We start from the raw sequence: 27,657 nt of genomic DNA, 5'->3' as shown, positions 1-27,657 counted from the left end.
TATGTAGATGTCAGCTGTGGGAGGGGATTATGTTATTTACATGGGACTGTATGTCAGAGGGGTCTGGGGAAGACAGTGATGTTATTTACATGGGACTGTATGTTGATGTCGGCTGTGGGAGGAAGTGATGTTATTTACATGGGACTGTATGTCGGAGGGGGGAGGGGGAGACAGATATGTTATTTACATGGTACTGTATGTTGATGGCGGATGTGGGAGGGAGTGATGTTATTTACATGGGACTGAATGTTGAGGGGGCAATGTTATTTACATGGGACTCCATGTTGAAGGTGGCTGGTCGGGGGATTATGTTATTTACATGGGACTGAATGTTGAGCCGGTGAATTATAGTAACATAATAACATAGTACATAAGGCCGGAAAAAGACATTTGTCCATCCAGTTCGGCCTGTCATCCTGCAAGTTGATCCAGAGGAGGCAAAAAAAAAAAACTGTGAGGTAGAAGACAATTTTCCCCACTTTAGGGGAATAAAAAATTCCTTCCCGACTCCAATCAGGCAATCAGAATAACTCCCTGGATCAACGACCCCTCTCTAGTAGCTATAGCCTGTAATATTATTACACTCCAGAAATACATCCAGGCCCCTCTTGAATTCCGTTATTGTTCTCACCATCACCACCTCCTCAGGCAGAGAGCTCCATAGTCTCACTGCTCTTACCGTAAAGAATCCTCTTCTATGTTTGTGTACAAACCTTCTTTCCTCCAGACGCAGAGGATGTCCCCTCGTCACAGTCACAGTCCTGGGGATAAATAGATGATGGGAGAGATCTCTGTACTGACCCCCTGATATATTTATACATAGTAATTAGATCTCCCCTCAGTCGTCTTTTTTCTAAAGTAAATAACCCTAATTTTGATAATCTTTCAGGGTACTGTAGTTGCCCCATTCCAGTTATTACTTTAGTTGCCCTCCTCTGGACCTTCTCCAGCTCTGCTATGTCTGCCTTGTTTACAGGAGCCCAGAACTGCACACAGTACTCCATGTGTGGTCTGACTAGTGGTGTGTAAAGTGGTAGGACTATGTTCTTATCACGGGAATCTATGCCCCTTCTGATGCAACCCATTATCTTATCGGCCTTGGCAGCAGCTGCCTGACACTGGTTTTTGCAGCTTAGTTTGCTGTTTATTAAAATTCCTAGATCCTTTTCCATCTCAATGTTACCGAGTGTTTTACCATTTAGTATGTACGGGTGACTTGCATTATTCCTTCCCATGTGCATAACTTTACATTTGTCAGTGTTAAACCTCATCTGCCACTTATCTGCCCAAGCCTGCAATCTATCCAGATCCCTCTGTAGCAGTATACTGTCCTCTTCAGTGTTAATTACTTTACACAGTTTAGGCTACTTTCACACTTGCGTTCGGGGTTCCACTTGTGAGCTCCGTTTGAAGGCTCTCACAAGAGGCCCCGAACGGATCCGTACAGTCCCAATGCATTCTGAGGGGATGCGGATCCGCTCAGAATGCATCAGTTTGGCACCGTTTGGCCTCCGTTCCGCTTAGCAGGGGGCCATCCGAACGCAGCTTGCAGCGTTTTTGTGTCCGCCTGGCAGTGCAATGGCCGTACAATGCAAGTCAATGGGGACGGATCCGTTTGACGTTGACACAATATGGTGCAATTTCAAACGGATCCGTCCCCCATTGACTTTCAATATAAAGTCAGGAGTCCCCTATTAATATACCATCAGATCAGAGTTTTCTCCAATCCGATGGTATATTTTAACTTGAAGCGTCCCCATCACCATGGGAACGCCTCTATGTTAGAATATACCATCGGATTTGAGTTAGATCGTGAAACTCAGATCTGACAGTATATTCTAACACAGAGGCGTTCCCATGGTGATGGGGACGCTTCAAGTTAGAATATACTGAGAACTGTGTACATGACTGCCCCCTGCTGCCTGGCAGGTGCTGCCAGGCAGCAGGGGGCAGACCCCCCCTCCCCCCCTGTATTTAACTTATTGGTGTCCAGTGCGGCCCCCCCTCCCTCCCCAGTATTAAATGTGACCAGTGCGGCCCCCCTCCCTCTATATTCATTGGTGGCCAGTGCGGCCCCCCTCCCCCCCTCCCCAGTATTAAATGTGACCAGTGCGGCCCCCCTCCCTCTATATTCATTGGTGGCCAGTGCGGCCCCCCCTCCCTCCCCAGTATTAAATGTGACCAGTGTGGCCCCCCTCCCTCTATATTCATTGGTGGCCAGTGCGTATTCCCAGTATTAAATGTGACCAGTGTGGCCTCCCCTCTCCCCCCCCTAATTAAAATCAACCCCCCCATCATTGGTGGCAGTGGAGAGTACCGATCGGAGTCCCAGTTTAATCGCTGGGGCTCCGATCGGTAACCATGGCAACCAGGACGCTACTGCAGTCCTGGTTGCCATGGTTACTTAGCAATTTTTAGAAGCATTATACTTACCTGCGAGCTGCGATGTCTGTGACCGGCCGGGCGCTCCTCCTACTGGTAAGTGACAGGTCTGTGCTATAAGCAATGCGCCGCACAGACCTTTCACTTACCAGTAGGAGGAGCTCCCGGCCGGTCACAGACATCGCAGGTAAGTATAATGCTTCTATTTATTGCTAAGTAACCATGGCAGCCAAGACTGCAATAGCGTCTTGGCTGCCATGCAACCGATCGGAGCGCCAGCGATTAAACTGGGACTCCGATCGGAACTCTCCGCTGCCACCAATGATGGGGGGGGGGTGATTTTAATTAGGGGGGGAAGAGGGGAGGCCGCACTGGTCACATTTAATACTGGAAATCCGCACTGGCCACCAATGAATATAGAGGGAGGGGGGCTGCACTGGTCACATTTAATACAGGGGAGGGAGGGGTTCTGTATAAGAGATCGGGTGCTGCCAGGCAGCAGGGGGCAGTCATGTACACAGTTCTTTTAGTATATTCTAACTTGAAGCGTCCCCATCACCATGGGAACGCCTCTGTGTTAGAATATACTGTCGGATCTGAGTTTTCACGAAGTGAAAAATCTGATCTGTAAAAACCAGTTATGCAGACGGATCCGCTCCAAAAGCAAGTGTGAAAGTAGCCATTGTGTCATCTGCGAAAATTGATCCTTTACTGTGCAAGCCTTCTACAAGATCTTAAATAAATACACTCACCTAAAGAATTATTAGGAACACATGTTCTATTTCTCATTAATGCAATTATCTAGTCAACCAATCACATGGCAGTTGCTTCGATGCATTTAGGGGGGTGGTCCTGTTCAAGACAATCTCCTGAACTCCAAACTGAATGTCAGAATGGGAAAGAAAGGTGATTTAAGCAATTTTGAGCGTGGCATGGTTGTTGGTGCCAGACGGGCCGGTCTGAGTATTTCACAATCTGCTCAGTTACTGGGATTTTCTCGCACAACCATTTCTAGGGTTTACAAAGAATGGTGTGAAAAGGGAAAAACATCCAGTATGCGGCAGTCCTGTGGGCAAAAATGCCTTGTGGATGCTAGAGGTCAGAGGAGAATGGGCCGACTGATTCAAGCTGATAGAAGAGCAACGTTGACTGAAATAACCACTCGTTACAACCGAGGTATGCAGCAAAGCATTTGTGAAGCCACAACACGCACAACCTTGAGGCGGATGGGCTACAACAGCAGAAGACCCTACCGGGTACCACTCATCTCCACTACAAATAGGAAAAAGAGGCTACAATTTGCACGAGCTCACCAAAATTGGACTGTTGAAGACTGGAAAAATGTTGCCTGGTCTGATGAGTCTCGATTTCTGTTGAGACATTCAGAATGAGAACATGTATCCATCATGCCTTGTTACCACTGTGCAGGCTGGTGGTGGTGGTGTAATGGTGTGGGGGATGTTTTCTGGGCACACTTTAGGCCCCTTAGTGCCAATTGGGCATCGTTAAAATGCCACGGGCTACATGAGCATTTTTTCTGACCATGTCCATCCCTTCATCACCACTATGTACCCATCCTCTGATGGCTACTTCCAGCAGGATAATGCACCTTGTCACAAAGCTCGAATCATTTCAAATTGGTTTCTTGAACATGACAATGAGTTCACTGTACTAAAATGGCCCCCACAGTCACCAGATCTCAACCCAATAGAGCATATTTGGGATGTGGTGGAACGGGAGCTTCGTGCCCTTGATGTGCATCCCTCAAATCTCCATCAACTGCAAGATGCTATCCCATCAATATGGGCCAACATTTCTAAAGAATGCTATCAGCACCTTGTTAAATCAATGCCACGTAGAATTAAGGCAGTTCTGAAGGCAAAAGGGGGTCCAACACCGTATTAGTATGGTGTTTCTAATAATTCTTTAGGTGAGTGTATATTGAAGAGAATAGGGCCCAGTACTGACCCCTGAGGTACCCCACTAGTGACAGTGACCCCATCTGAGTGTGTACCGTTAATAACCACCCTCTGTTTTCTATCCCTCAGCCAGTTACTTACACACATACAGACGTTTTCTACCAGTCCGAGCATTCTCATTTTATATGCTAACCTTTTATGTGGTACAGTGTCAAATGCTTTGGAGAAGTCCAGATATACGACATCCATTGATTCGCCGCTCTCATGTCTAGAACTTACCTCCTCATAGAAACTGATTAAATTAGTTTGGCATGACCGATCCCTCATGAAGCCATGCTGATATGGCGTTATTTGCTTATTTCCGTTGATATTCTCTAAGATAGCATCTCTCAGAAATCCTTCAAACAGTTTACCCACAACAGATGTTAAACTTACCGGCCTATAGTTTCCAGGCTCTGTTTTTGGACCCTTTTTGAATATTGGCACCACATTTGCCATGCGCCAATCCTGTGGAACACTCCCTGTCAGTATAGAGTCTGCAAATATCAGAAATAAGGGTCTAGCTATGACATTACTTAATTCCCTTAGGATACGGGGGAGTATGCCATCCGGTCCTGGCGATTTGTCTATTTTAATCTTTTTAAGTCGCTGTTGTACTTCTTCCTGGGTCAGACAGGACACTTTTAATGGGGAATTTATTTTTACATTCTGCATGTCATCTGACATCCACATTGGTTTCTTTTTGTTCCTTAACCATTTATTCCCATACAGTATGTACCTCTCACAATGAGATTTTAGGATGCTTTTAAAGAAATCCCATTTTGAGGCTGTATTTTTATTTTTGAGGACTTTGTCCCAAAAATTACTTTAAGTATAATGCAAATATTAGCATTAAGTATAATGCTTCTAAAATTGTTAAGTAACCATGGCAGCCAGGACTGCAGTAACATCTTGGCTGCCATGGTAACCGATCGGAGCCCCAGCGATTAAACTGGGACTCCGATCGGAACTCTCCGCTGCCACCAATGATGGGGGGGGTGATTTTAATTAGGGGGGGGAGAGGGGAGGCCGCACTGGCCACCAATGAATTTAATACTGGGGAGGGAGGGAGCGTGGCCGCACTGGCCACCAATGAATTTAATACTGGGGAGGGAGGGAGGGGGGGCCGCACTGGCCACTAATAAATTTAAAGGCCTTCTGTCACCCCACTAAACTCATTTTTTTTTTTTTGTGTACTTATAATTAGAGTTGAGCGAACACCTGGATGTTCGGGTTCGAGAAGTTCGGCCGAACTTCCCGGAAATGTTCGGGTTCGGGATCCGAACCCGACCCGAACTTCGTCCCGAACCCGAACCCCATTGAAGTCAATGCGGACCCGAACTTTTCTGCACTAAAAAGGCTGTAAAACAGCCCAGGAAAGAGCTAGAGGGCTGCAAAAGGTAGCAACATGTAGGTAAATCCCCTGCAAACAAATGTGGATAGGGAAATGAATTAAAATAAAAAAAAAATTAAAAAAAATTAACCAATATCAATTGGACAGAGGTCCCATAGCAGAGAATCTGGCTTCATGTCAGCAGAGAATCAGTCTTCATGTCATAGCAGAGAATCAGGCTTCACGTCACCCACCACTGGAACAGGCCACTGTCACATATTTAGGCCCCGGCACCCAGACAGAGGAGAGAGGTCCCGTAACAGAGAATCTGGCCTTATGTCAGCGCAGAATCAGTCTTCATGTCATAGCAGAGAATCAGGCTTCACGTCACCCACCACTGGAACAGGCCACTGTCACATATTTAGGCCCCGGCACCCAGACAGAGGAGAGAGGTCCCGTAACAGAGAATCTGGCCTTATGTCAGCACAGAATCTGTCTTCATGTCATAGCAGAGAATCAGGCTTCACGTCACCCACCACTGGAACAGGCCACTGTCAGATATTTAGGCCTGTTCCAGCTAAAACAGTACAGATTTGGAGGAATATAAATGTGAGGCCTATTTTTTTTTGCGCTGTGTGACAGGTATACGTTTAATCACAGAATTAGACTTGTATCTGCACGGTAGCGTGTGTGTTAGGTTTTTCTGAATGACACTATCAGCCCCTTGAATCTAAGATATCCTTTTTGGGATAGATTTCAAGTAGGCCTGATAAAGCATAAACTACTTATTTTGAGAATGGCAAATTTGGGAATAGTTTTTCAACCCAGAACAAAAACTATTCTTTTACGGTCACTACAAATAATTTGACCAGCTAAAACACTACAGATTTGGTTGAATAGAAATGCGAGGCCTATTTTTTTTTGCGCTGTGTGACAGGTATACGTTTAATCACAGAATTAGACTTCTATCTGCACGGTAGCGTGTGTGTTAAGTTTTTCTGAATGACACTATCAGCAGCTTGAATCTAAGATATCCTTTTTGGGATAGATTTCAAGTAGGCCTGATATAGCATAAACTACTTATTTTGAGAATGGCAAATTTGGGAATAGTTTTTCAGCCCAGAACAAAAACTGTGCTTTTACGGTCACTACAAATAACTTGACCAGCTAAAACAGTACTGATTTGGAGGAATATAAATGTCAGATCTATTTTTTAGGCGCTGGGTGACAGGCTCAACTTGCCCCTGATGTAGTATATGGCCAAAAAATAACCACACTATTGATGGTTAAATGCACTTGGGTGACACAGGCTCAGCCTGCACCTGATGTAGTATATGGCCAAAAATTAACCACACTGTTGATGGTTAAATGCACTTGGGTGACACAGGCTCAGCCTGCACCTGATGTAGTATATGGCCAAAAAATAACCACACTGTTGATGGTTAAATGCACTTCGGTGACACAGGCTCAGCCTGCAGCTGATGTAGGATATAGCAAAAAATAACCACACTATTGATGGTTAAAAGCACTTGGTGATAGCTTGTGCTGGCGCACCACAAGCCACAAAATGGCCACCGATCACCCCAGAAAAAAGTGATATAAAAACGCTCTGGGCAGCCTAAAAAAAGTGAGCAATTCGATATTAGCACTTCAATGATCCATAGCTGGAGATCGATCACAGAATGAAGTCTTTTGGAGGAGTCAATCTGCCTAATCTCGCCCTAACGTCGCAGCAGCAATCTCTCCCTATGCTTGAATCAGCAGAGTGACGTGCAGCGCTACGTGACCCAAGCTTATATAGAGGCTGGGTCACATGCTGCACTGGCCAATCACAGCCATGCCAATAGTAGGCAAGGCTGTGATGGCCTCTTGGGGCAAGTAGTTTGACACTTGTTGATTGGCTGCTTTGCAGCCTTTCAAAAAGCGCCAAGAAAGCGCCGAACACCGAACCCGAACCCGGACTTTTACGAAAATGTTCGGGTTCGGGTCCGTGTCACGGACACCCCAAAATTCGGTACGAACCCGAACTATACAGTTCGGGTTCGCTCATCACTGCTTATAATCCCTATCCTGCCATATTGCCATATAATATGTTATTAATAATTTTCGTTCAGTAGATTTAGCAAAAAACTTACTTTTATGATATGCTAATTACCTTTCTACAAGCAAGTAGGGCGTCTACTTGCTGGTAGCAGCCGCAGAAAACCGCCCTCTCCTTCTGTTGATTGACAGGGTCAGCCACGATCTCCTCCTCCAGCCAGCCCTGTCAGCATTTCAAAAATCACGCGCCTGTGTAGATTCGGCGCAGGCGCTCTGAGATAAAGAGGCTCGCCTCCTCAGCACTCCCTCAGTGCGCATGCGCCGATGACGCCCCCGAAAGAGAAGACGTCATCGGCGCAGGCGCACTGAGGGAGTGCTGAGGAGGCGAGCCTCCTTATCTCAGAGCGCCTGCGCCGAATCAACACAGGCGCGCGATTTTTGAAATGCTGACAGGGCTGGCCGGAGGAGGAGATCGCGGCTGGCCCTGTCAATCAACAGAAGGAGGGGGCGGTTTTCTGCGGCTGCTACCAGCAAGTAGACGCCCTACTTGCTGGTAGAAAGGTAATTAGCATATCATAAAAGTACGTTTTTTGCTAAATCTACTGAATGAAAATTATTAATAACATAATGTATGGCAATATGGCAGGATAGGGATTATAAGTACACAAAAAAATAAATAATGAGTTTAGTGGGGTGACAGAAGCCCTTTAATACTGGGGAGGAAGGGGGGCCGCACTGGCCACCAATGAATTTAATACTGGGGAGGGAGGGGGGTCTGGACCCTGCTGCCTGGCAGCACCTGATCTCTTACAGGGGGCTATGATATGTACAATTAACCCCTCAGGTGCGGCACCTGAGGGGTTAATTGTGCGGATCACAGCCCCCTGTAAGAGATCAGGTGCTGCCAGGCAGCAGGGGGCAGTTATGTACACAGTTCTCAGTATATTCTAACTTGAAGCGTCCTCATCACCATGGGAACGCCTCTGTGTTAGAATATACTGTCGGATCTGAGTTTTCACGATCTAACTCAAATCCGATGATATATTCTAACATAGAGGCGTTCCCATGGTGATGGGGACGCTTCAAGTTAAAATATACCATCGGATTGGAGAAAACTCAGATCCGATGGTATATTAATAGGGACTCCTGACTTTACATTGAAAGTCAATGGGGGACGGATCCGTTTGCAATTGCACCATATTGTGTCAACGTCAAACGGATCCGTCCCCATTGACTTGCATTGTAAGTCAGGACGGATCCGTTTGGCTCCGCACGGCCAGGCGGACACCAAAACGCTGCAAGCTGCGTTTTTGTGTCCGCCTCCAGAGCGGAATGGAGGCGGAACGGAGCCAAACTGATGCATTCTGAATGGATCCTTATCCATTCAGAATGCATTGGGGATGAACGGATCAGTTCGGGGCCGCTTGTGAGAGCCCTCAAACGGAGCTCACAAGCAGAACCCCAAACGCAAGTGTGAAAGTAGCCTTAGTTAGGCCTATGGCCTCTCTTAGTTGGCTAAATTTAGCTTTTTTGAAGTTTGGTATTTTTGTTCCTCCTTGTAGAAACGCTCTTTTGAATGATAATTGGAAGGTTATTACTTTATGGTCACCATTTCCCAGGTGTCCCCCAACCTGCACGTCTGTTGTTCTGTCAGGTCTATTGGTTAATACTAAGTCCAGTATGGCCGTCCCTCTAGTCGGGTCCTGAACCAGTTGGGAGAGGTAATTGTCTTTTTGTTATTGCCAAGAACCTGTTTCCTTTATGAGATGTACAGGTTTAGGTTTCCCAGTCTATATCTGGGTAGTTGAAGTCCCCCATAATAACCACCTCATTATGATTTGCCGCCTCGTCTATCTCGTTTAGTAGTAGATTTTCTGTGGACTCTGGTATATTAGGTGGTTTATAGTAAACTCCTATTAGTAATTTATTGTTGTTTTTAGCTCCATGTATCTCTACCCACAGTGACTCCACATGTTCATGTCCTTCACTTATATCTTCCCAGACTGTGGGCTTTAGACAGGACTTTACATAAACGCAGACCCCTCCCCCTCTCCGGTATTTGCGATCCTTTCTAAACAGACTGTAACCCTGTACATTAACCGCCCAGTCATAGCTATCATCCAGCCATGTCTCAGTTATTCCCACTGTCATAGCTATCATCCAGCCATGTCTCAGTTATTCCCACTGTCATAGCTATCATCCAGCCATGTCTCAGTTATTCCCACTGTCATAGCTATCATCCAGCCATGTCTCAGTTATTCCCACTGTCATAGCTATCATCCAGCCATGTCTCAGTTATTCCCACTGTCATAGTTATCATCCAGCCATGTCTCAGTTATTCCCACTGTCATAGCTATCATCCAGCCGTGTCTCAGTTATTTCCACTGTCATAGCTATCATCCAGCCGTGGATGGATGTGAATGTATGTTGAAGGTGGCTGGTGGGGGGAATGATGTTATTTACATGGGACTGAATGTTGAAGGCGGCTGGGGAGGAGGTGATGTTATTTACACGGGGCTGTATTTTAGAGGTGGCTGTAGATAGAGAGGCTGGAGAGATGGTGTGATGTTATTTACATGGGACTCTATGGAGGAGGAAAATAGTGTTATTTACATGGGACTGTATGTTGGAGGGGCTGAAGGGAGGGGCGTGATGTTATTTAGATAGGACTGTATTTTGGAGGGGGCAGGAGAGATGGTGTGATGTTATTTACATGGGACTGTATGGTGGAGGGAGAGATATAACTACAGAGGGCACTGCAAATCCAGGGGACATTAGGCATTCTTATTACTCTTGGGAGCGCTATAGTAGGGACTTATAGATCCACCTTATTTCTACTAAGAGCACTATGGGGGTCTTATTACTACTGAGGGGTCTGTAAAGAGCTTTATTACCACTGGGGGAACAATAGGGGGCCTTATTTCTATTGGTGGCTCTGTGAGGTTATTTTTAATACTGGATGGCTCTTCTACTAATGGGGGCACTCTTGGGGAGCATTATCGCGGTTGGGGGCACTGTAGGGAGCAGTATTACTAATGGGGGCATTCTAGAAAAAAATATTTTTGGTGGGACTATGAGGAACACTATTACTATGGGGGCACTATTACTATGGGGTCACTTCTTCAGGATAGTATTTGGGGGTATTGGGGGCACAGTGAGCAGCAGGATAACACTGGGGGGACTCCATGTTGGGGGATGATGATAGAAATGTGAGGAAGCTAAGCTATCTGTGTGTCACACTCTGTAGAGACGAGGCGGTTGAGAGAAGTTGTCCGGACCAAATGGAGAAGATGATGACAGAGAAGATCTACATCGGAGGAGACGTCACCTGAGAGGCACCGGATGTGAGAGGTATGTGCTGCTGTATAGCAAGTACAGCAAAATGCAGTGTGTGGGGGGAGGGGGGACTACTTAGTCCACTATTGGTCCATATTTATTGGGGCTTGGGCTCCGGATCTTTTGAGACTCTAGCAACGCCCCTGACAATAGTATTAAACTATGCATATATAAAATGTGAGTTGACATTTTTTTTTCTGTTTCATTCACTTCCTTTATATCCTATAATATATATATATATACTGTATAGTTGAACTTCAGACACCAGAGTGATTAGTCACTGTTAAATTTTCAGCTATAGCTACACCACACATAATCCTGCCCAGACGTGCAGTTCAAGAACACGCAACCCTCTCCTGCCAAGACAGGGGTGTGTGTGTTTCCTGAAGCAGGGACCAGAACTACTGTGATTATCTCCTATGCAGCAGCACCTTCTTCTCTGCTCCTTTTGAAGTCTCCCTCCTTCTCTCTTGGCACACTTGCTTCCAAGGACTCGAATGTCATTGACTTTATCATCTATTCGGTGGTGGCCTTTCAAGTGAGCAAAGGATATTTTCAGGATTTGAAAAGAGCTGGGGACTTGAAGCACCTTCCAGTTGAAGGCTTCACAGGACACCTTCCTCAAACCTCATCTCGTGTAGCTTTGTAACCTCAACCTACCTGGATTTGTTTCAAGGACGAGAGATTTTTGCCAGTTTGATCTAGTAAAGGAAAGGCACCTACGACTCTCGCCAGGGGGTGGAATTTAAGTAAAAAAAAAAGGTGTATATCGTGGTGAAAGACACTAGTTTGTTGTTCGAGATACAAAGTGAAGCAAGAAAGGAACAGGCTGACACATGGAAACTTTGTCTTAAAGATCTAAGAAATCATCCTAAGGTCCTTCATTCGTCGAGATACTCTTGGCAACTGCTTCATCTACAGGAAGGAAGCACCATGATGTTCCTCCTCGTTATCTGTTCTGCTCTACTAATGGCAGGTAATGAGGCGTACCTTTATATAATTATAAGGTTACCTACTATTAGTCAACATGGACTGCATTTTAAGAAGTCTTCTAGCATTGTCTCGTGGAGGGGTTTGGTTAAAATATGGGAAAAAATGAATTTCCAACTTTGTTTTCAAATTTGTTATTTTCACATTTCCAATATATTTAAGTAATTGTTACATTGCAACTAAAGAAGGCTATGGAGATGATGCAGAGATGAAGTTATGTCGAATGATAAACTCAATTCTGGAAAACTCAGGTCTGCTACATAAAACAAAATCATCATTCCTACATCTGTAACATCTGCCGTAGGTTCACCAGCCCTCCTGTGCAAAACCACATATGATCCTAAATATGTTCCAAACTCAACTCTGCCACATCTCTACTTAGAATTATTTTACATGCCTGAAGACCTGTTATATAACCTGCATATTGAATTGGTTATTTTGACCTTTTGTACCTCTGTAGTATTTTTATCCTTGGCAGCTATACGTGATTGAGCAAGTAGACTGACCTTATTGGGACAGATTTTGAGTGGATGCCAGGAAGCAGGTTGTGACTGTGCATATATAGATGTATATTAATATGACCCCCTCCTATAATGTATACTATGGTGTCCTGTATGAGGGATCTGTGTTGTTCTTAAAGGTATAATATACGTCTGGAAGAGAAGGGACGAATATGGAAATATTTATTCAGTGCACATGAAGTCATGGAAGTTTAAACAAAGTCCCACCTGTATATATGTAGCTCAACCAAAGAGGTTTCCAGTCATCAGACATTCTTTTAGGGGCTCTTATATTTGATTACGACTCTTGTCCTTGTAGCCATAAAGTAGCAAAGATCCTATGTCAACAACAGTGCCCTATAGAGTCCCATACCTTGCTTTGCTTTCTCTACAATGATATCTGAGTCCCCCACAACTTGCTCAATAAAAATTGGCGCAAACCACTAGTCCATATAGATGTAGCAAAGTTGATCATGCCAGTGCACAGTTTTTGTATGGACCATGAAAATAGCTTAATTTTGCATCTACTGTATATTATAGCCCCAATGCCAGGATTTTCCACATTTCTGCTGAACCATTATGAAAGGGTTGTATAGGTCTGGTTAATTAGTCCCATGGAAGGTCCAACATTGTGTCCCTAACAGTGGTGCTGAATTAGATCTGTATTCTAGCTGTGTGAACTTTTGTACATCCATATTATTTATGAGCATTAGCAGTATAGTAACTATAGAGAATGCCGAATGTAAAATCCGTCAGAAGTGTCTCACACACTTCTGAATGGAGATGATGTGGAACCAGGGCAGGGACTGGAGACTAAGGGTTTGTAAGTTCTTTACCCATAACCCACTCAAGGAGGTACAGACACAGGAGATCCTCAAGCCACTACTCCCAGAGTTATCTCGGTTAGCAACATTGGTGCATGAAGGAATTGATGTCACCAGTTCACGGTACCAAGGCAGTGGGCAGAAATCGAGGCCAGGCAGGTGGAGTTCAGTCATAAGCAAGAGACAGCCAGATAGCAGACAATAAAAGTGGTCAAATAACTAGGGCCAATTTAAGAGGTCAGGAACCAAATGGTACCTCATTGCAGAGTGTTTGTGCAGACAGGAAAGGACAATACTGTGTGGAAGCAACAGGGACTGTGTAGTGCACTTCTGACGGTTATTTCTTAGGTTATCATTAGGATACAGTCACTAATGTTGAGGAAATCAAAGCATCCGAAATGATATTGATCCGAAATTTAGGAAAAATGTAATTTGCCACAAAGCTGAATTTCCTCGCACTTTGTGGCAATTAATAATTTTTCCTAAAGTGGCGGCTAGAGTTGTCTTAGAAAGAAGAGGAAAAAATTATTCACCTCATCCATTTGCTCGTGCAGAGGCAGTCCACTCCTCTCTTTAGTGGAAAAGACCTGCAGAAGGACCTGCCCTAAGTGTGATGACGTTACCACACTCTCCCAGAGCACGCAGAGAGTGAATTCTGAGGTGAGTCAATTATTTTTTTTTAAACCCAAGAGGCCATATTGCACTAACGTATTACCGTTTTAACAGGCGTTAGACGGGTGCACTTCTGTCTAAGCGGCCATTAAAAATGGTCTCATTGATTAGGCTGAATAGAGTCTTAACATAGTGATTTGTGACTAATTAATTTGTCCCAAATCAATTTTTTTTGTCAAGGTTTGTCAAATTAAATTCAAAGCTTCGCTCATCTCTAATACTCAACTACAGTCATTTTGGTTTTGTTTTAAATCTGATCATCTAATTTTTTAAACAAGACCAATATCTTTGCACCAGATTTTATACATTGCAAGTTACAGCCCTTAGAAATGGTTCCCAGTGAAAGCTGTATACACCTGTAGCTTTCATTCCTAATTAGATTTCTAATAGCTGTATCTCTCAATGTGAACTTGGTCTTGTTAAAAAGCTTAGATTGTTAGCACTCAAATTAAAAGTCTACCCAGCCCAAGATATAATGGGTTAAATTAGCCCCTCCCCCTCTTCAGCTGGCTGTGATCTCAGCCAGCCTGAAAGAGGGGGAAGCAGTGGCGGAGCTGACAAGCTGCAGGAGGAGAAAAAAAAAATTCTGTCTCTATGTTATACCTGTATATGTCCCAGGGGACTGTTATATTAACTTATGTGCATGTTATCATCTTGAGTAGTGTACCTAGAGAAAATGCAGAGTGTAGAGAACAGCAAGATGGCCTGGAGAACATAGCGAAGGAGGAGCATTGAGAGAGCCCAGAATAGTATTGCATTGCAGGTAGCAATTGCCATTGGGCCTTGATGCCTGAAGAGGTCCAACATGTCCTCTACAACAGTATTACAAATAGTACATGGAAGGTGAGGGCCCTGTTCAAGGTGCTACTCTTCTGAGCATTACACATAATAATAGGCAGAGGCAGCTAACACCACTTCTTTGTACCTTTCATCTCCTGGGGAAATTATAAAAAAGCATCAAGCACGCTTGGGCATTATAAGCAAAGATCACAACACCATTATGAGATTTGTCCGGGAATTACCACTTCCACTGTATGAGCAATAAAAAGAGGACACTGACAAAAGTTTCATATAGAAGTCAAATGTGACAAGGTGAAATTAAGCATAAAAATTACTGTAGGCTTCTACTGGAGTTACTTGATGCTCAACTTGATATTGTAGACCATAAGTACTATAGTCCTCAGGTTATATATGGCCAGTTGTGGCATGAGGATGCATTCAGGACAAAACCTGGAAACAGACTTCTCTGCTCCTGGCTTCCCGTAATTTCAGATCCTTTCTTACTGAATAGTAAATTGTCTTTGTTGAACAGGAACGTCCTGAAGAGGGATCTGAGTCCTCTGACTCTTACATACTTTGTGCAATGAATCTTTCTGTGTCATTATGTTGAGTAAGAATTCTACAGGGTGGGCCATTTATATGGATACACCTTAATAAAATGGGAATGGTTGGTGCTATTAACTTCCTGTTTGTGGCACATTAGTATATGTGAGGGGGGAAACTTTTCAAGATGGGTGGTGACCATGGTGGCCATTTTGAAGTCGGCCATTTTGAATCCAACTTTTGTTTTTTCAATAGGAAGAGGGTCATTTGACACATCAAACTTATTGGGAATTTCACAAGAAAAACAATGGTGTGCTTGGTTTTAACGTAACTTTATTGTTTCATGAGTTATTTACAAGTTTCTGACCACTTACAAAATGTGTTCAATGTGCTGCCCATTGTGTTGGATTGTCAATGCAACCCTTTTCTCCCACTCGTCACACACTGATAGCAACACCGCAGGAGAAATGCTAGTACAGGCTTCCAGTATCCGTAGTTTCAGGTGCTGCACATCTCGTATCATCTGAAGGCAATCGTCTATGCTGTGAAGATACAAGATGTGCAGCACCTGAAACTACGGATACTGGAAGCCTGTCCTAGCATTTATCCTGCGGTGTTGCTATCAGTGTGTGAAGAGTGGGAGAAGAGGGTTGCATTGACAATCCAACACAATGGGCAGCACATGGAACACATTTTATAAGTGGTCAGAAACTTGTAAATAACTCATGAAAGAATAAAGTTACGTTAAAACCAAGCACACCATTGTTTTTCTTGAGAAATTCCCAATAAATTTGATGTGTCACATGACCCTCTTCCTATTGAAAAAACAAAAGTTGGATTCAAAATGGCCGACTTCAAAATGGCCAACATGGTCACCACCCATCTTGAAAAGTTTCCCCCTTCACATATACTAATGTGCCACAAACAGGAAGTTAATATCACCAACCATTCCCATTTTATTAAGGTGTATCCATATAAATGGCCCACCCTGTATAAGTAAGAATTCTAGAGTTAAAAAATCAATTGCATCACTGCAGAGGGAATGTGAAACTGGCTCTTCAGAGCTAGGTTTGTGAACAAGATTAAAGGGGTTGACTGGGTTCAGAGCTAAACCCAGACATACCTCCATTTTCACCAAGGCAGCCCCTCTGACTTGAGCATCGGAGCAGTTCATGCCCAGATGCTCTCCTTTGCCCTGCGCTAAATCGTTCCGGTGACGAACTCCCTGAATACTCTATTTAATGTAGTGCCTGCAATAATGACTGAGATGTGCATCCAGGTTGAGACTTTGTAAATTAAAGTACCAAACCCAATGGCATCACTTGAGACATCCAGCTGAGCATCTTGAGCATCAAAAACGTTAAGGGGAATGGAATCACTGTAGCTCTGTTGAGATGGACATGGTTCCACCACTGATTTGGACATAATTTCACTTCAGGACCTCAATGCATTTGCAGGGAGAATGTGTCTAACTGCTCAGTAAGTCTCTATTCAGACCTGCATCCCAATTGTGTCTCTCCAAAGGCACAATATCATTGCTAAAAATGGGGTGTTGTGTGAATCAGTGCCTGGAGGAGTTGTAACCTGTAATGTATCCACTAAGCTTGGCTAATAACTTTAGTCAAGGTCTAAAAACTCATGTTTGTGCCTCTATGCAAGTTTTCCAGTCGAAAAAAAAAGGGGCATAAAGGGTTAAAATATATAATCTCCCTGATCCCTCACTGCTGCTGTTCTGATGTTGCTCTGGTCCCCACCTCTCTCCACTTTCTGGCCCCAGCCAATCACTGGCTGAGACTAGTGTTGAGCACGAATATTCGAATACCGAATTTTTATCGCGAATATCGCCACTTCGAAAATTCGCTAATATTTAGAATATAGTGCTATATATTCGTTATATGGAATATAAGATATTTTTTTCCATCTGAACACATGATTCTTCTCTGCTTCTTGCTTGTGGGCCAATGAGAAGGAAGCAATCTCAAGTTCACAACAATACTTAGTGCACCAATCAGTAATCTGCAGTCAGACCTGCTAAAATGTGAAGTTGCACGTAGTGTGATAAAATGTTCTAATCACTGCCGATTAGCGCAATCGCGAATATATTGGAGCACTCTATCTGCATATGAAGCTATTCTAATGTTCTGCCGTGCCAACCATTTTCTCCAGTCTCAGGAAACTTGTAGCCAAAGTGACCCATGGCTGTATTTCGCGTTATGAATTTGCATTACGTGATTTTTACATTGCCGATTTTTCGTGAAATATCGCAAATTCTAATATAGTCCCTGCCGCTCATTACTAGCTGAGACGGGTTGCTGCTCAGGCCATTGGTTGACTGAGCAGATATTTACGAGGATTTCCCCTGTATCAAGCCTGGACCTGGAAATGGAAGGCAACTGAGATCAAAGCAGCACCATACTGGCAGTGGTGAAAGTTCCATGAGATAAGATAAATGCTTTATTTTTTAAATTTGTATTGCTTTCTGGCCCTGCAGACCAACCTCCCCCCCTCCCCCCCCCCCAGTTTGGCTAGACCCATGGTGGGAATACGTTTCATCTCCATCGATGCATCTTTGGGCACCACAGGTCTCGGTCATGTCACCATCCACTTTGATGTTTGTCACATAGCTGCTGTTACCTATACGTCATGTGAAACACTGATATGATGCAGGTGTGACACGTCACTGCCGCGGTCAATAATTGCCTGCAGCGGCCACATGACCCGCATCAAACAAGGCGTTGACACAGAGAGACCCGAGACCTGCGGTTAGTGTTGAGCGAATCAAAGTTAAACAAATTGACTTCGATCTGAATTTCCTGAAAAATTTGATTCACCACAAATCCAAATTTCCTGGCGCTTTGTCTGAACGAATATATTTTTCCTGAAACGGTGGTAAACAAAGAAAAAACATACACACCTCACCTCTCCCCGAGCAAATGGATGAGGTGTTTTCTTTTTTTTAAACCGCTATTTAAACCCCTGAAAGGCCTCAATGTAACTGTCAGATGCCGCTATAAGCGTTGAACATGGCATCTGACGGGTTCAATGAAGGGGGGGAGGGTTCATGGGCGGCACAATCGTTATTTCCCATCATTGCATCTGCTACATACAATGGAATGCGATTTGTGATGAAGTAATTCACAATTAATCAAATTTCTTTGAGAACTTCGGCGAAGCAGCCGAATTGAATTTTTGATAACTTCGTTCATCTCTGGGGGGAGGATAGAGCTGGAACCCAATAGCAGGAATCAAAAAAAGGTCCCAAAAGGGCACATTCCTTTCATCCAATAGCAGGGATAATTGAGGTTTCCCATTTTGGGAAGAAGACCCATCAATGAAAGTATATTTGAAAAAGTGTAAATCAACAGATGTGAGGAGAAGTTCTGACTGTGGTGTCTAGTTGGGTTCCCGGATCACACCTTTTTCAATTATGCCTATTAACTTCAAAGGGATTATGAAGTAGATTTGCTGTACGTGACTGACGGCTTGTGCCCAGACACACATATTTTTTCTCTTTTCCATCATTCTGTGGTATAAGGCTGAACTTGTATTGCTCTGGGGACACATGTGTTATTCATTATATTCTTGGCACATGCAAGCACTGACTTCCTGAAGTACGCACTGCCAAACCGAGGGGAATCTCAGCACGTGTCTATAGCCTGGCAAGAGGCCAGTGTTTACCAGAGATGTTTTCTTCTTTTCCCTTCAATATTTTCATTGCCATGTTGAGCAAGAATTTCATAATTTTCCAAAATGTAAAAAAATTTTTTTTTAGGGGAATATTTTTAAAATGCCGATCCAGCTTTGAGCTGAACAACTGAGTCATGTCTGACAAACGGGTTACTATGGATACTCTGCCTAAAAACTGCTATTTGTTCAATAGGGTTGGGAGACAGTAAATTTGTAGCAACCAGTTTATTCAGATTATTCAGGTTTTCAGCTTAAAGGGGTTCTCTAAGAATTATGAAAACAAAAATATGTAAATATTACTTTATTAAAAATATATTTCCAAATACCTTTAATTAGTTATAATGGCTCGTTTTCTCTGGGGAGCAATCACTAGGAGAAATAAAATGGCCCCTATCTTATTAGTACACACAAAACCTGTCCTAATCACACAGAAGGAGAATTACTTCAGAGAACTGAGCTAAAGAGCTGCCTCATCCTCCTCTCTGCTCTACTTTTCAGGAATTATGGTCCTGAATAGAGATGAGCGAAGCGAAACTGACGAAGTGGAATTCGATCCGAATTTCAGTAAAATTTGATTCGCACTATTTTTTCCTAAAATGGCTGCTGCACGTGTGAGGACATGGAGAAAGCAACTCTGGGAAGGCGGGATCACCCACAATGCCATGCATGCAGACAATCAGCAACCAGCCAGCCCTGTGATGTCACAGCCCTATAAATAGCCTGAGCCATCTTGGATTCTGCCATTTACCAGTGTTCTTAGTGTAGGGAGAGACGTCAGCAGGCACTAGGGACAGTGCTAGGAAAGACTTCATTGTGCTAAAAAAAAATATTTAAAAGTGCAGGGAAAGTTTATTCAAGGTGTAGGGAAAGGATAGGGAGGAATCATTCCACAGCATTTCTGTTGAACAGGGTTCAGTCGGGGAGGTTACAGCCTGGGTAATAGGAACAATCCTATTACACCTTGTTGCACTGACTGGGGATCCAAATTGCCATTATACAGCTCTGTAATTCCAGCAAACCGTTCTTATTATTGGGGTGCAAGTGCTGTTTGATACAACCATTAACAGGGTTTATTACAATGAAATATTTCTATGTCTTATTTACCCTTGTGCAGTGCAGTTATATGTTCTATAGCCCTTTGTGGCGTGTATTAGTGGAAAAAGAAAGAAAATTATTTGTCGTTCAGCAGTGCAATTATATGTTCTAAAGCCTTTTGTGTCATGTATCAGTGGAAAAAATATGGGCCTATTTGCCGTTCAGCGGTGCAGTTTTATGTTATGTTCTAAAGCACTTTTTGGCATGTATTAGTAGCACAAAAAAACTGAGTCTACAGTCGCTGATGAGAAGCTTTCTTTACCCGCATAGTGAAGAAACTACTCACCAGCAACTAGACATTGACCAGAACCTGAACCAGCAGGTGGTGGCATACTTGGAGTGCACCCTGCCAGCTGTCATTGAAGATCCGTTGGACTACTGGGTAGTCAAACTGGATTTGTGGCCGCAACTGGCAGAGTTTGCCCATGAAAAGCTGTCCTGCCCGGCCAGTAGTGTGGCATCAGAGTGGGTGTATAGTGCGGCAGGGGCCACAGTTACCCCAAGAAGAACTCGCCTGTCCACCAAAATTCTGGAGAGACTGACCTTTGTCAAGATGAATCAGCAGTTGATCAGCCAGGATTTCCACCCGCCAAATCCTGATGGATCAGACTAGATCATACATGGTGCCACACCAACACTTTGACAAAAGAGACCGGTTTCTTCTGTCTACCTGCCTCATCTACTATTCTGATGCTGCCACCCACCAGATGCCACACATCTGATGCCAAGTGCTCCTTCTTTCACCCACCATCTTCAGCTAGTAGTGGTATTGCTACCCACATCCACACTATGTCACCTTGCCACTCTGTGGCCTCCTCATGCTGCTGCCACCTCCACACTATGTCACCTTGCCACTCTGTGGCCTCCTCATGCTGCTGCCCCTCCACACTATGAACCTTTCCACTCTGTGGCCTCCTAATGCTGATGCCACCTCCACACTATGTCACCTTGACACTTTGTGGCCTCCTGATGCTGCTGCTTCCTCCACACTATGTCACCTTGCCACTCTGTGGCCTTCTGATGCTGCTGCCACCTCCACACTGTCATTGTGCCGCTCTGTGGCCTCCTCCTGATGCTGCTGCTACCGCGTCCTTCACACTCTGTCATTGGGCCACTCTGTGGACTTCTCATGCTGTGCCCACCCTTCCAACTTCAGGACTGGGCCACTATTTTGCATTTCAGCCTGGCTGACATCATCATTTATTTGACCCTTCTGATGTGTCAGAAGGAAGGAAAAATGAGACGCACAACGGATCCTATCTGTAAGGCCTATATGGTCCCATCAGAATTGGCTTGTGATTTGGTAGCCAAAAGCAGGAGTGGGTACAAAACAAAGAAGACATGCAAATATTCCATTCACGTGTCATCTCTATTTTGGATCCACTCCTGTTTTTTTTTGGCATTAGAAATACTGATGGATTACTGACCAAATGCTGACCGAGTAAAGGCGAATGCTCAACAGACAGGATCCGTTTTTTTGTGGGTTATTGTTCTGACGGATCAGAGGAAGGGCAAAATAATCAGAGACGTCAACACAAACTTACTGCTGACATCCTCTCCACTCTGTCGGGGGCTCTACTTGTATAAGCGTTTAATAGAACAGGTTCTGTAGACATCTATGTGGAATCAGCTGATGAGGGTGTAAAAGAAGTGCCCTTCTTCTTGGCGCTAACATCGACCTGTAAAGCTGAGTTCATACTTGAGTTATTTGGTCAGTTTTGGCCCCGTGACTGCCCAAATAAGTGACGTGTGCAGTGATTATAAGTGCGACGCCTGTCATCTGCATGTCATACTGACAAACAGTATTATTTCACTACCACAGCAGACTCCCTATGCGTGTTACTGCAAAGCACAGTGTTCTACACCACTATACACTGCGTGCAGAATTATTAGGCAAATGAATATTTTGACCACATCATCCTCTTTATGCATGTTGTCTTACTCCAAGCTGTATAGGCTCGAAAGCCTACTACCAATTAAGCATATTAGGTGATGTGCATCTCTGTAATGAGAAGGGGTGTGGTCTAATGACATCAACACCCTATATTAGGTGTGCATAATTATTAGGCAACTTCCTTTCCTTTGGCAAAATGGGTCAAAAGAAGGACTTGACAGGCTCAGAAAAGTCAAAAATAGTGAGATATCTTGCAGAGGGATGCAGCACTCTTAAAATTGCAAAGCTTCTGAAGCGTGATCATCGAACAATCAAGCGTTTCATTCAAAATAGTCAACAGGGTCGCAAGAAGCGTGTGGAAAAACCAAGGCGCAAAATAACTGCCCATGAACTGAGAAAAGTCAAGCGTGCAGCTGCCAAGATGCCACTTGCCACCAGTTTGGCCATATTTCAGAGCTGCAACATCACTGGAGTGCCCAAAAGCACAAGGTGTGCAATACTCAGAGACATGGCCAAGGTAAGAAAGGCTGAAAGACGACCACCACTGAACAAGACACACAAGCTGAAACGTCAAGACTGGGCCAAGAAATATCTCAAGACTGATTTTTCTAAGGTTTGATGGACTGATGAAATGAGAGTGAGTCTTGATGGGCCAGATGGATGGGCCCGTGGCTGGATTGGTAAAGGGCAGAGAGCTCCAGTCCGACTCAGACGCCAGCAAGGTGGAGGTGGAGTACTGGTTTGGGCTGGTATCATCAAAGATGAGCTTGTGGGGCCTTTTCGGGTTGAGGATGGAGTCAAGCTCAACTCCCAGTCCTACTGCCAGTTTCTGGAAGACACCTTCTTCAAGCAGTGGTACAGGAAGAAGTCTGCATCCTTGAAGAAAAACATGATTTTCATGCAGGACAATGCTCCATCACACGCGTCCAAGTACTCCACACCGTGGCTGGCAAGAAAGGGTATAAAAGAAGAAAATCTAATGACATGGCCTCCTTGTTCACCTGATCTGAACCCCATTGAGAACCTGTGGTCCATCATCAAATGTGAGATTTACAAGGAGGGAAAACAGTACACCTCTCTGAACAGTGTCTGGGAGGCTGTGGTTGGTGCTGCACGCAATGTTGATGGTGAACAGATCAAAACACTGACAGAATCCATGGATGGCAGGCTTTTGAGTGTCCTTGCAAAGAAAGGTGGCTATATTGGTCACTGATTTGTTTTTGTTTTGTTTTTGAATGTCAGAAATGTATATTTGTGAATGTTGAGATGTTATATTGGTTTCACTGGTAAAAATAAATAATTGAAATGGGTATATATTTGTTTTTTGTTAAGTTGCCTAATAATTATGCACAGTAATAGTCACCTGCACACACAGATATCCCCCTAAAATAGCTAAAACTAAAAACAAACTAAAAACTACTTCCAAAAATATTCAGCTTTGATATTAATGAGTTTTTTGGGTTCATTGAGAACATGGTTGTTGTTCAATAATAAAATTAATCCTCAAAAATACAACTTGCCTAATAATTCTGCACTTCCTGTAAAGGCTCTCTGCAGCCCGGAAATAGCCGTTTTTTAACTAAATTTGCCACGAATAAATTCAGATCGAACCAAATTTTTTCAAAAAATTCGGCAAAGCGGCCGAATCAAATTTTTGAAAAATTTGCTTATCTCCAGTCCTGAATACTGTTTAATATGATCTTCAGCTGAATCTCTGTAGGAACGGAGTTCATGAGGAAATATGAAGTACAGAGAGGAGGTGGGGAATTTGATGTGTCCTGCTGTGTGATTAGGATAGGTTTTGTGTGTAATAATAGTACAGCGGCCATTTTATTTCTCCTAATGATTGCTCCCCAGACAAAACGAGCCCTTATAAATCATAAAATATTTTCGGGAATATATTTATAGTAAAGTAATACTTAGGTATTTTAATTTTCTTAATTCCCAGAGAACCCCTTTAAAGTCATAGAAACATAGAATGTGTCAGCAGATAAGAACCATTTGGCCCATCTAGTCTGCCCAATATACTGAATGCTATGGATAGCCCCTGGCCCATCTTATATGAAGGATGGCCTTATGCCTATCCCATGCATGCTTAAACTCCTTCACTGTATTTGCAGCTACCACTTCTGCAGGAAGGCTTTTCCATGCATCCACTACTCTCTCAGTAAAGTAATACTTCCTGATATTACTTTTAAACCTTTGCCCCTCTAATTTTAAACTATGTCCTGTTGTAGCAGTTTTTCTTCTATTAAATATTCTCTCCTCTTTTACCTTGTTGATTCCCTTTATGTATTTAGCAGTTTCTATCATATCCCCTCTGTCTCGTCTTTCTTCCAAGCTATACATGTTAAGGTCCTTTAATCTTTGCTGGTAAGTTTTATCCTGCAATCCATGTACTAGTTTAGTAGCTCTTCTCTGAACTCTCTCCAAAGTATCGATATCCTTCTGGAGATATGGTCTCCAGTACTGAGCACAATACTCCAAATGAGGTCTCACTAGTGCTCTGTAGAGCGGCATGAGCACCTCCCTCTTTCTACTGGTAATGCCTCTCCCTATACACCCAAGCATCCTGCTAGCATTTCCTGCTGCTCTGTGACATTGTCTGCCTACCTTTAAGTCTTAGGAAATAATGACCCCTAAATCCCTTTCCTCAGATACTGAGGTTAGGACTGTATCACTGATTGTATATTCTGCTCTTGGGTTTTTACGCCCCAGGTGCATTATCTTGCACTTATCAACATTAAATTTTAGTTGCCAGATTTTTGACCATTCCTCTAGTTTTCCTAAATCCGTTTCCATTTGGTGTATCCCTCCAGGAACATCAATCCTGTTACATATCTTTGTGTCATCAGCAAAAAGACACACCTTACCATTGAGGCCTTCTGCAATTTCGCTGATAAAGATATTAAACAATATGGGTCCCAGAACAGATCCCTGAGGTACCCCACTGGTAACAAGACCTTGGTCTGAATATACTTCATTGACTACAACCCTCTGTTGCCTGTCCCTCAGCCACTGCCTAATCCATTCAACAATATGGGAGTCCAAGCCCAAAGACTGCAATTTATTGATAAGCCTTCTATGTGGGACAGTATCAAGAGCCTTACTAAAGTCTAGATAAGCGATGTCTACTGCACCTCCTCCATCTATTATTTTAGTCACCCAATCAAAAAAATCTATAAGATTAGTTTGACATGATCTCCCTGAAGTAAACCCATGCTGTTTTTCATCTTTCAATCCATGGGATTTTAGATGGTCCACAATCCTCTCCTTAAGTATGGTTTCCATTAATTTCCCCACTATTGATGTCAGGCTTACAGGCCTATAGTTGCCCGATTCCTCCCTACTACCTTTCTTGTGAATGGGCACAACATTTGCTAATTTCCAATCTTCTGGGACGACTCCTGTTGCCAGTGATTGGTTAAATAAATCTGTTAATGGTTTTGCTAGTTCACCGCTGAGCTCTTTTAATAGCTTTGGGTGTATCCCATCAGGCCCCTGTGACTTATTTGTATTGATTTTAGACAGTTGACTTAGAACCTCTTCCTCTGTAAAGACACATGCGTCAAAAGATTCATTAGTCTTCTTTCCCAACTGAGGTCCTTCTCCTTCATTTTCCTTTGTAAAAACTGAACAGAAGTATTCACTGAGGCAGTCAGCTAGTTCTTTATCTTCTTCCATATACCTTCCTTTTTTTGTTTTTAATTTGGTAATTCCTTGTTTTAGTTTCCTTTTTTCAAGTCAATGCCTGTTCTTGAACACCTTTTTTTTTTTTATCTAAATTGATCCAAAATGATTTGCTGATTCAGAACAGACCTCTGGAGAGCTGCAAAGATGTCTTAAATGTTAGACTCTGTCTCCCTGAAGCCTCCACTAGGAAAAGCATCGGAGCATAAAGGGGTTTCCAGGACATAAATAATGATGACCAGATCATCATCAATATCAAATTGGTGGGGATCAAAGTCTTGGCACATCTGCAGAACAGCTGCATAAAGGGTCTGTGTTGCTTCATTGGGTTCTGTGGTCTCTTCAATGACCTGTGACGTCATGTCTATCAGTCATATAGCCTTTCTGCTGCTCAGTCCCATTCAATAGAATGGTATTGAGCTGCAATACCAATCAAAGCCACTATACAGTGTATGACACTGTGTTTGGCATACTATGAAGAGGTTGCATCGTTTGTCAGAACACCACGGTCCATTCAAATAGTTAATCAGCAGCCAGAAGTCAGATGTCCACCCACCAGATATTGAGGAGCTATTCTGAGAAAAGGTCATCAATATTTAAATCTTTTAATGTCTACTGTACACTGAACTTACTAATAAAAGTTTAGCTCTTCATCTACATTGTGTCTTCAGATCAGGCACTTTATATGGTCTGCAAGCCACCACAGGAGGGTCATAATGCTGCCTCAGCAGCCCCAACATAAAGCATGTCCATGGTTCCTTAATACTCAAGGACTCAGAGGCTGCCTAAACTGGTTTTCACTAATCTTGGAGTTATATTACATTATGTTTCCCCAGTAAGTATTACGTGCCCGTATTGTTCAAAATATTTTACTACAGAGTCGCCTTTCAGACAGCCCAAAGAACTCTGGAGAGCTTTATTGTGTTTATACTTATCTGAAACAATGTTTCAAGAAACCACAAACTGATACGTTTCAGAAAATCTGGATTAGGTGTATTTATTTTGAAACAGAAATTAAATGAATAATAATACATTCACCTGGAAATAGCCTTCCCTGACCTAAGGGATCCACAAACATACCCAGCCACACATAAATGCATTAAAGTGGGGTGTGTAATAGGTAAACCCTAGTCATACTATTGGGCTCATTTATCCTCTTCCTTTAGGGCTTGAAACAAGTGTCAAATGGTCAAGAAATGTCTAAAAACAACATGGCCATTTTAATACGCTTGTTTATTGCTATTGTCCCTGCCCTACTACAAAACACTAGTGTCTGTCTGTCCGCTGTCTCTAACATTATGTCATCTGTCTATTCGAAACTGATTCTTTTTAAGTCTGTACTACTGGTGTTTTCTCCATCTACTAAGCTGTGGGGTGCACCTAGCCTTTCTGCTGCTTAGGCAAAAACTGAAACGGAGACCCCCCCAATGCCCAATGCAAATTTCTTCAACTAACCCCTTCCCTACAAAACATACAGGTAACACAGGGCCACATACAGTACCTCTTCTATCCAGTGACGTCTCCTCTGATGTAGATGTTCTCTTTCTTTATCTTCTCCATTAAGACCAAACTGCCATGAGGATTTCTTTCAGCCATCTTTTGTCTCTGCAGAGTTTGGCAAACAGGCATCTTAGTTTCCTACTTTTCCATCGTCCTCCCACCTTCTGAACCCATCCTGCCACCTCTAATACTGTGCCTGCTGTGCTCCACAATACTATACTGCAGAAACAGATAATACCCCTAAAAATACTATGACCACACAGATATTTCCCCTTCAATAATTATTGGCGCACGTTGCCCAAAAAACTAATTATGCCTAGCAAATGGTGCCCCTGAAACTTATGGTGACGTAAACATAGTTTCCTTTTAAAATTATTGTCCTCCCAAAAGTCCCACCAATAGTAATAATTCTCTGCCAGAGTGCACCCAATAG

General features: G+C 43.4%; 1 protein-coding gene across 1 annotated transcript in view; it reads left to right on the top strand.

Annotated features, from left to right (window-relative positions):
* The first annotated feature begins 11,429 nt into the window (after window positions 1-11,429).
* LOC120992258 (phospholipase A2 inhibitor and Ly6/PLAUR domain-containing protein-like) overlaps window positions 11,430-27,657 on the top strand; it is a 47,375-nt gene continuing 31,147 nt past the window's right edge. The window contains exon 1 of the mRNA XM_040421118.1: window positions 11,430-12,025. Coding sequence (XP_040277052.1) covers window positions 11,983-12,025 — 43 coding nt within the window. The 5' untranslated portion in view covers window positions 11,430-11,982. The remainder of the gene's footprint in view (window positions 12,026-27,657) is intronic.

This window comes from Bufo bufo, chromosome 1 (assembly GCF_905171765.1).
Source record: "Bufo bufo chromosome 1, aBufBuf1.1, whole genome shotgun sequence".
Lineage (NCBI taxonomy): Eukaryota > Metazoa > Chordata > Amphibia > Anura > Bufonidae > Bufo > Bufo bufo.
The sequence above is the reverse complement of the archived record's forward strand: the minus strand, read 5'-3'. Positions and strand labels throughout refer to the sequence as shown.